Raw genomic sequence first — 10,391 nt, forward strand, 5'->3', positions numbered from 1 at the left:
TGTATAAGAATCATTACTAAATATGTGTATTAGTAATGATGAGATTAGTTACACTAAAATTATTTCTTATCGAGTGTTTGGTTTGGTGTATTACAGGTTTTGAAAGGACAGTTTTATCTTTATAGATGTTTATCCATGTATTAAAAATAATGGTACTTTTAATGCAAGTTCACAACGTGATGCATTTACAGAAAGAGGGGAATGGAGATAGAACAATATACACTTTGTATCTATTACTATACAGGTGAGGTTGACATAATACATGATAACATATACAGAGAAGTAAATGAAGAAGAATGGCTAGCAGTTAGTACTTATGAATTAAGGAGCAGCAGGTTCACCACAGAATGCATCTGGTTCAAATGATCTTGCAGACTCATCATTGTATACTCCTGGTACTGATCTACCACCAGCTTCTTCTGATGGTATATAAACATCCTTTTGGCGGTTCTCGACATTGACGAAAACGAGGACACACACAAGCAATGATGTGGCAAGAACCACCAATGTGTTCTTTAATCTACTCAGAACAGGCCTCACCTGCAAGCAGAGTCACTTCACAATTCCATCGGTAGCACTCGGAAAGACTACCATCCCAGGGAAACAAATTTTACACTGAAAACCTTTTCCTATATTTCCTGGCTGTCAGCTTACAAGCATCTTTCGTTCGAAGGTTCAGAGTCAATTATATCAGGGACTTATGAGCAATCGAGTCTTTTGTATTGAATTGTGATGAATCAAATAGGGTAAAAAGTTCTATCATTTGTGCTTGACAATGCATGGAACAAAATCTGCTGATTCAATTACTAAGATCTGCCGTCCTTACCTATGTTGCTCTGACTCTCCGAAAATGTCGTCGGGCGCGCATTGGATCCTCCAAAAATAGCATATTTTGGAGGATCCGACACGGGTGTAACAATATTTTGGACAGTCAGCGCAACGTAGGTCCTTACTAGACTATGCCAGAAGAAGATGTCATGATCCAAGTCCAATAGAAAAATCAATGCTAGCTGTTCCTACATAACTAATGCATCATATTTCAAGCAATAAACTTGGTCAGTAAATAAAATCACTAGACCATTTTAGTCAGACTTACAATACCGTTTATTTAGAAAAGAAATATACTACAGCATTGTCGGACATTGAGATAGTTTATCCAAGTTAGCAACTTTATTACTTACAGAGAAAGAACCCAAAAGGCGATCTCGTGCCAAAACTTCAGGAGTCTTCACCCATATCTGCAATGAAAAATCTCCTTCAAGTACCCACGGATATGGAAATCTTCTCATCAGAAAATAACTTGGACTAGCCTAGTAATACTAGAAAATTACATGCATGAATTAAGCATTTAGCCTAAGCTATACTCCTTCACCCATATCAGCAAGGAAAAATCTCCTTCAAGTACCAAAGGATGTGGAGATCTTCTCATCCAAAAATAGCTTAATACTAGCAAATTATATGATGATATAAGCATTTAGCCTAAGGTATATTCTTCCATTCAACACAATGTAACTGTTTCTAACTCCATGTGAAGCTTGGCGACATATATACAACAGATGATTCCATTAACCATAGAATAAATGACTCATCGGGGAACAAACAAGATAAATCATTGGAATATCAGCAAAGCAAACCAACTTTGGTCACAAACAAGACTTGCAGTTGTAGCCAGTAGGCAGTTGCTTCTAGGTTAAACATATGTTTTAGGGCAACACTCAAGACCAAGAACTGGATAGCTGGACGGTGCAGCTGAACATAATCCAAGCAAGACCAGACCTTACCACTCCCACAACAGAATTGGACCTAAACTATGTTTGGTAAGGGTAAAATGAGGCAGAGATGAATAGAAAAGGGAGCTGGGACATTTTATATGCTTGGTTAAAAGGTAAGAGGTAAGAAGTGAAATTAAAATTAAATCATAGGGGTCAAGAGAAGGAAATGGTTTTGGTTCACGTAAGTCCTACCATAGCACAAAGTGAAGGATCAATATTTCCCCGGAATACAAAAAATCAACTAATCAGAATCCACACTCATACTTTGAACCAATAGCGTAGCAATACCAACTCATGTGGCAATACCAGCTCAAGCTAATGTCCAGGAGAAATTCCACCAGTGCATTATCAGTGGAGGTCATGCCTCTGGTTCGTTTTTATATAATTTTGCTAAGGTGGCCTATTTGATTAGTCGTAGCCCAAAACTTAATGACCTTCATATCAGCATAAAGAGCACAATAGTGTTTGACCAAAAAGTGTTAAATCTTTTCGTGAACTAATTAAATAGGAAGATTTGAGGTAAATCCTAACCAAAGATAATTCATCCTAGATTTGAGGTAGCAGATAAGAATGAACAAGCATATCTGAACATGAAATTTAACCATAGCAATAATTGAATCCCCTAATGTAAGAAAAGGGTGGTGATTTGACATAATGAAATTAATGATGCATACTGAGGATCTGAGCTTCCTTTCCCTTTTCCCCTTCGCGAGAAGACAGAGCTGAAGATCCTTCTTCCTCTCTGGAAAAGTCTACATGTGTGTGTCAGTTTTTCTCTGCCCCATCTTTTCCTTCGTTCTCTCACCTAGTATATATACTAAGTATCAGAGGCGGATTCAGAATTTTAAATTTATGGGTTCCTACAATGATTTCAAGTTAATATACATAACAATTGGATCAACGAAGTGGGTTCCAAGTTAAATATTCTTATACTTTTAATGAAGTTTTTAGTATAAATACAAAGTTTACACAAAAGTTACTGGGTTCACGGGAACCCATCAACCTTGCATTAGATCCGCCTCTGCTAAGTATTCTCATTTACACAACGGTCATTAGCCAGAGTGCCTAAGTCATTTAACTGGATTACAGATTGACCCTCTGAAATGTCGTGACATCCAATTCACCGTACAAGCCTTCTGAGTACACGACCTCGGCCGTGGCCGAGGTGCTATGTCGCTATAGCGTTGTACGAATACGACTTCGGCCTAAGTGACTTGTCGTCCCTCTTTACGCGGATTCTTGTTTGGTCAGATTTTGACCCATACAGTTAGTCCCTCCGTCTGTCAGGATCACCTTGGGCGAGCTCGGTAGACGGACCTTGCCAATTCGAGAGTTTGAGAAATCTGAGCGTTTTGGTTGATAGGGGAATACCCCATGGCGAGATAACGGTGTGACGTTTCGAAAGCTGCACCAAACCGTTGCGTCAGTTCGAAATGTCATTAATTTGTCATGCGTCATTATGGCGCATGTTCTCTGTGCGTTGCATCGTTTCCCGTGCCCTTTCCGTTTTCAAAATGGTGGCGCTTGGTTTTCCCGCTCAGGGTATTTATATCCCTATAAATGGGGGAATTTCTTACATTTGAATGCTGTGTTTCCCAATCGCTCAAGAGATTTTTGCAATTTTTCTTCTTCTCTCTCAGTTTCTCACATTTCCCTATGTTAAGAGTTCTTGTTGTCGTTACCTTTTTCCTTTATCGTTCCCAATTTTCGCAATCAGAGAAGAGATAGCTAGTGATCCTCTGACCCAGAAAGAGTTGCTGGTGCCCTTGCGCCCGAAATTGATATGCCTCCACATGAAGAGGGTGTAGTTAAGGCGGAAGACGAGAAGTTTCTAACTGTGGATGAGGTAGTTCCTCGCCCAGGGAAGGCAAGGAATGACTTCAAGAGCCCTGCCGAGGATGAGTTTGAACCAGTCATTTCTACGATGGATGCCGCAGCGCTCACGGCGTTCAAAACCAAATGGAGGATCCCTGATCACATTGAACTAGTTCCGGCGGGTCGTGACATAGTGCATATACACCGCCCGGGCTACTGTGCATTTTACGCATATCCATTTGTCATCGGATACACGCTTCCCCTTCCTTCCTTGGTGTTGGACTTCCGCCGCTTCTACGAGGTGTGTCCGGCTCAGCTCTCCCTGTACGTATACAAACTCTTCCTTATGCTTATCAAGTACGCGGAGCTGGCCGATCAGGGAATTTCTCTACAACACATGTTTCACCTCTTCGCCCCCCATTTTTATATGGGCACAATGATTCACCTTCGTCACCGAGGAACCAAAGGTTTGGTGGTGAAGATGGATGACAAGGCCAATCGCCGCTTTTGGGAAAACTTCTTCTATGTCCGAATAGAGCCCGTGGTATCGAACTCCGCGGGGTTTCCTAAAGCGTGGAATTTCGCCCGTAGGTCTTCCTTTCCTTTTATTATATATATTTTTTTGAAAATGGTTGTTCGTCGTCTCCCTTTAGTAATCTTGTCGAGTGTTTTCTTTTTGTTTTCGCAGCCAAGAGAGTACCTTCTTCGCAAGTTGCTAATATTCGCGAGTGGGTGAGCTCGATTCTGCCCCACAAGATGGGGATTCACGAATGGGCGCCTTTCCACAAGAGGTTTGGGCGCAAACCTTCTACTGGTGAGTCGGCTTGTTTCAGCCTTAGTTGCTTTGTTCTTTGCTCCATCTTTTTCTTCACCTTATATCTTCGTTTGGTCGAATTTCTCTCATTGGCAGGTCGGAGAGGAGCGAGAAGGACGAGGGCTCCCGTCCTTGCTTTCCATCAGCCGGCTTCTTCTGCCCGATTCGTGCCAAGGGTAGCTGTGGATGAGGGTGTCCAAAGTCTAGCTATTCCGCGGACCCCGTCTGCATCCGAACCTGTTCGTACGGAGGCTGCTCTTCGGCCGGACACTCCGGTTCCCACAGTCCGTTCGGCGGACGAACCTTCTCATGGTGGTGGCAAAGAGATCTCGTCAAAGAGGCAGAGATTAATGTCGGAGGGGGCGTCTTCTATTGAAATGCCCTCAAAGGGCGACCCTGTTTCGGTGGTGTCTGAAGCCGGCGGTGATGCCGGCCTGAGTGTGGAGGCGATGCCCATTTCGGGCATGGAGGAGGCTGCCATGGCGGGGAGACAGAGTTCGGGGGCTGCCGCGATTGTTCCGAGCGGTCCATCAACGTCTCGGAAGGCCCGCACCCCCTCTTCGACTAAGGAGAGGTTGAAGGGCATAGTGGTAGACGATTATGAATCTGATTCTGATATCGATCCTGAGGACATGAGGATGTTCGAGGAAGGTTTTACCAGGGTCGATGTGAGGGCGGAAGGCCCTTCTCGTGTGCTCGAAATTCCGTCAGATTTTAACTTGTTGGAAGACACTGTGGACTTGGTGCCCCAATTTGACCTTCTGTGCTCCACCGCTGAAAGCAGATCTCTTTGGGAGATCAGTGATTCCGGTTTGTCACGCGGTGTGGCCGGGATGGCCTTGAGGGTGAGTTTCCTTTTGCTATTTTCTTTGTTTTGTGCCATTTGCTTTCGCTGATTCTTCCTTTTTTCCTTCTCAGACTTGCATGCTGGAGATCGACAGTGCTCGTCGGGCTGAGACGCTATCGCAACAAGTGCTGTGAGATGCACGTGCAGCTTAGGCCGGGCAATAATACTCAGTCCCTCAAGGAGGAGTTGGAGATGAAGGACGAGGATCTGGTGCGGTCTATCTGCAGATGTAGCGAGCTCGAGAGGCTGCTTAGGGCCAAAGACGAGGAACTCGAGGTGGGCAAAGGGGTTGCGGCAGAATGTAAGGATCTTCAGGCGAAGGTGTTATCTTTGCGAGCCCAGCTTGAGCAGAATGCCACTAGAGTTGCCAATCTAAGTGCAGAGTGGACGGAGAAGGCGGCCGAGCTCGAAAGGGCCGAGGGAGCCCGAGTGGCGGCTTTGGTGAGGGTAGCGGCGCTAGAAGACACTATCCGCGTCCTCAGGTCTGAGCGGGAAGCCGAGAGGGCGACGGCCACGCTGAGGGAGGCAAGGCTCGAGGAGCGGATCGGTGAGCTCGAGCGGGATGCTTCAAACTTGGGAGATCAAGTTATGGCTCTCGAGGCCGAGAAGGCGCAATTGTTAGCTCAGGCCCCTCAAGAATTTGTCTCTGCTGCTGCTATCCCCCGCCATTTGTATGAGCTATGGGTCCATGCTGAGGCCCAACGAGATATATATAAGGGTTTGTGGGCGGCGGGAGCGTTCCTGAGGCCGCTTTTGAAGATGCTCGGGTTAAGGCACGCGAGACTCGTCTTGCCTGCGGTTATGACCCTGCGACACCGGAGGCCGGTGGGGGTGCTGAGATTGAAGATGAGCTCTCTTCTGATAATGATAATGCTGACGAGGACGGTGGTAGAGATGAGGCCGAGTGAAGTTTCGGTAGCTTTTTGTACTTAGCTTTTTTTTTTCTTTCGTTTGTTGTTGCTTGTTTTTCTTTTTTATGGGGGGCCGCTTTTGGTCTTTTGTAAGACGCTATCGTGTATGTATATCTTGTGAATAAGACAGTTGGTTTGCCTTTGATTGCATATCTCAGACTTTCTTTCTCATTCATCATTTTTTTTTTGAAAAAGATCTTTAGATTTTTCCGTGATGAGTCACTGATTTTTAGTTGGGAATTCGAATAAGGTCGAATTTAGCTTGCTTGTGGGATGATATAGTGCGGAACGTTTTCCTGATGTGTTGTTTTGGTGGCGTTTGTTCCTTGTTCGCGTACCTGGGAGAATGCTCATGTTCCTATCCCAATCCAAAAAAGAAAAATAACTAGTCAAACCCAAACGAAATCGTTTGTTACCTTGACCTGATTGGTTGGCGAGGGGAAAGGGGCGCTGTAGAACGACTCGTTTTGCCCCGCACTCTAATGACGGCTTCAGAGTTGATAGCCTCGTGCTTAGCTTCGCTGTTAGTCGAGTCTGGGCTTCTTATGGGCTGACAACTTACTTTGCCCGTTGGGATCTCGAGCTCGAGTCCCAGTTTGATCCCGTCCCAGGTGTACAAAAATAAAGGAAACATAAGTTATACTTCGTACATACGGGAACAAAAATAAGGGAGACATAAGTTATACTCCGTACATACGGGTAAGACAAGCTTGTTATTTCAAAGAATCATACAATAGGTTATCGTCCCTTCCTAAGAGGGGCAATGTGCATGAAGTATAGATCGGAATCTAACGTTAATATAGCAAATAGGATTGCGGACGTGCTCAGTGCGTAGTGGCCATAATCCCACTTTGACAACTCATACTCACGACGTGCCAAACCCATCGCTACAGTAAGACGTGGATTTTGTACAGATATCAGACATAATTTTGATTTCAAGCAAAGATCTGACCTTGGTTGGTTCGGTTATTTCAAAAGCTTGCCTACGAATTTCTCAAGTTGGTGTTCGCAATGAGAGGGCGAGGCTACGACAACCGGGAAGTGGAACTCTGGCTAACTTTAGATCTAGAGGAAACTAAAACTTTGGCTAGAAAGTCCCCACAGACGACACTAAATTGTTCGATCAAAAAGTGTTAAATCTTTTCGTGAACTAATTAAATAGGAAGATTTGAGGTAAATCCTAGCCAAAGATAATTCATCCTAGATTTGAGGTAGCAGATAAGAATGAACAAGCATAGCTGAACATGAAATTTAACCATAGCAATAATTGAATCCCGTAATGTAAGAAAAGGGTGGTGATTTTCATAACACTGAATGATAATGAAGAACACAGATAAAAAAAGGTTACCGTTCTTGAATAAGATTGATCCCCATACATTTGACATAATGAAATTAATGATGCATACTGAAGATCTAAGCTTCCTTTCCCTTTTCCCCTTTGCGAGAAGAGAGAGTTGAAGATCCTTCTTCCTCTCCGGAAAAGTCTACATGTGTGTCCGTTTTTCTCTGCCCCACCTTTTCCTTCGTTCTCTCACCTAGTATATATACTGAGTATTCTCATTTGCACAACGGTCATTAGCCAGAGTGCCTAAGTCATTAAACTGGATTACAAATTGACCCTCTGAAATGCCATGACATCCAATTCACCGTACAAGCCTTCTGAGTACACGATCTCGGCCGTGGCCGAGGTGCTTGTTGCTATAGCGTTGTACGAATACGACTTCAGCCTAAGTGACTTGCCGTCCCTCTTTACGCAGATTCTTGTTTGGTCAGATTTCGACCCATACAAATAGCACCATCATTGCTACAACATATGGAACTGTATTCATATTACTTCCTCAACAACGTTATTGTTCACCATAGAATTATCTGCTCTTTACATCAAAATCCAACTTCCAAATAAAACTCTTCCATAATGAGAAAGTAAAAAAGATTAGCCGATGCTATAATGAAGTTGCAGGTTTCTTGAACAGGATTTACTCAGGCTCCGCTACTTTCTTCTATTCCTAATTATGAATATGAGAGGTACTAATCAATATCTTTTTTTTATAATTGTATTGTCCTGACCAACTTGTGCGCACCTCGACTAATTCCATGGGATATTTGCCACCTCCCACTAGGAACACATACTACATAACTCTTACCTAGTGTTTTTGTCTCCGCTAGGATTCGAACCTTGGACCTCAAGCTCTCAACCCACTTCATTTCTATTTACTAATCAATATCTTAGTAAATAAAAATCAATAGACAACAATTTTTCCAGTAAATCATTATATTTTACCATCATCAACTACTACTACTACTACTACTACTAAAACATACCAACCCCACAGTAGTTGGGATCAAATATATGAATCTTCTACATCCCTTTTGCTCCATTAGGCACATCCTATTCCAACTAGTACTACTAATCCTAATAAAAATCAGAACTTTTCACAAAATTAGTACAACTAATCCTAATAAAATCAGAACTTCTCACAAAAGAAAAAAGTGGAATATTCTCTGCAGCTAAAAAGTGCGGGCAAAAAGCCAAGTAGCATTGCATTAAAGAGTTAATTCATAAAGTACCAATGCTATTAGCTAAAGGTACTAAGTTTCCAAATAAATAACAACTTCAATTGCATACATTCAAGAAAACTTAAGCATTAGTACCTGCCCATCATACCATCCTGTCTCTTCATCTATCACCAAGCAAATCCAAAGAAGAAAACAATTAGTTGACATTACTATCGAAAATATAATACTAATAAAAACTCAATCAAACAAAATAGTAAGAAAATTACATTCAACAGTGGCACTGAGCAATCTGTTACCAACATAAGCCCAACCAAGATACATCCTCACAACAGCAAAAGTGACTACAATAACCCCACCAGAAACAGCACCCAAGAAAGGTTTAAGGGGCTCGGGTTCGGGCCCAACCGACCCGAATAAGTTAACGGGTAGGCCCACAAAGAGGGCAAACGCAAGCCCAGTAGCAAAAAGACGGGAACAATACTCAACCAAGTCACCTGAAGCCCATGAAAACGGGAAAGAATCAGAAAGGGCCTTGAACTCGTTAACGGGCTGCTGCTCAAGTGGGACCGGGCACTCAGTTTCTGGTAACGGGTTGTTATTTCTGAAAGATGACAAGGGTATTCTTGGAATAAATCTTTGGTTATGAAAATGGTGGATTTTAAGATGATGATGGGTTGATGAAAAAGCAAAAGAGAGAGATGGGTTTTGTGAGAATGGTTTTAGGGAGCGAAGAACCAGTGTTGTTGTGGCCATTTGTTAAGTCCACTTACTATTTTTCTTTTTCGATTTGATTTTGAAATAGTTAGTAGGTATAATAATAAGGTTTATGTTTGTACATTTCTTTTCTCTTTTTGTTTTTTTGCTTGTGATGTTGGACGTGTGTTGGTTCATCTTGGAAAAGTCTACGGTGATATTGAATGGAAAAAATATCAAGAGTTGAGTGAACTTGGAGAACTGTAAATACCATTCTGCCCAAGTTAGATCTCTAATTTTGACACGCATTTTTCTTTTTAAAAAAAAAGTTAAATTGCATTTATTCTTACGCCAAACCACATTAATCTAATATTATTAAGTAATTAAATTGGTGTGAGAAGGAGTAATTAATTATGGTAGTGTATATAAGTAAAAAGATATGTTATGCATTTATTAAACTAGATTTAGTGTATGTGTATTGTACGTGCATTCTGCATTTATCAATGACATAAATTCCAAAATATCCCCACTTGTGAATTTCAAAATATTCCACTGAAATCTTCTAATTTTTTAATTTATTTTTTTCCTATCTTTTTCTTTCCACCACCTTTCTGCCATCAAAATCAATCTCAAGACTTGACAGTTTATTGTTTTTAACACCTTTATTTTCGTCTAATACTTTGGATCAATACATTTAGACTATTGGTCATAAAATCAAGAAAGTATTATAATATTCACAAACTCAATAGAAAGAGAAAAAAAATCAAGCTTAGAAAGATAGAAAATATAGTGCCAAAGTTGATGTCAGAAGAAAATAGGAAAAGTTGAATCGTCAAAAATAGGGACCTAGTCATAACTTTTGGATTTCTATTTTTAGCCAATATGTATTGTTGTATTCTATTCAAGTTTTAATAATTTAACTTTACAAATCCTAATCCTGGCCAAAGAAAAACTTAAAGAATCCTAAACATAAATGCACAGCAATTTTTTATTTTTTCCCAAATTAAAATTTAACGGTGACC

At 41.6% G+C, this 10,391-nt stretch overlaps 1 protein-coding gene across 3 annotated transcripts; it reads right to left on the reverse strand.

Moving 5' to 3' along the window:
• Positions 1 to 138: 138 nt before the first annotated feature.
• On the reverse strand, positions 139 to 9,638 carry LOC104230527 (uncharacterized protein ycf36). 3 transcript variants are annotated; one of them, XM_070153079.1, is made up of 5 exons: positions 8,943 to 9,491; positions 8,812 to 8,840; positions 2,447 to 2,577; positions 1,182 to 1,238; positions 458 to 540 (listed from the first exon to the last, which is right to left on the reverse strand). In XM_070153079.1, exons 1-4 carry the CDS (start codon positions 9,427 to 9,429, stop codon positions 1,229 to 1,231), a joined length of 657 nt encoding a protein of 218 aa, XP_070009180.1. In that variant the 5' UTR covers positions 9,430 to 9,491; the 3' UTR covers positions 458 to 540; positions 1,182 to 1,228. The 3 variants fall into 3 exon arrangements, with proteins under 3 accessions (XP_009781663.1, XP_070009180.1, XP_070009181.1); XM_070153080.1 differs by lacking the exon at positions 458 to 540 and adding an exon at positions 922 to 1,024; XM_009783361.2 differs by lacking the exon at positions 2,447 to 2,577 and having other exon boundaries at positions 139 to 540; positions 8,943 to 9,638.
• Between the last annotated feature and the right edge of the window lie 753 nt (positions 9,639 to 10,391).

The sequence above is a fragment of the Nicotiana sylvestris genome, chromosome 8, assembly GCF_000393655.2.
Source record: "Nicotiana sylvestris chromosome 8, ASM39365v2, whole genome shotgun sequence".
Classification (NCBI taxonomy): Eukaryota; Viridiplantae; Streptophyta; class Magnoliopsida; order Solanales; family Solanaceae; genus Nicotiana; species Nicotiana sylvestris.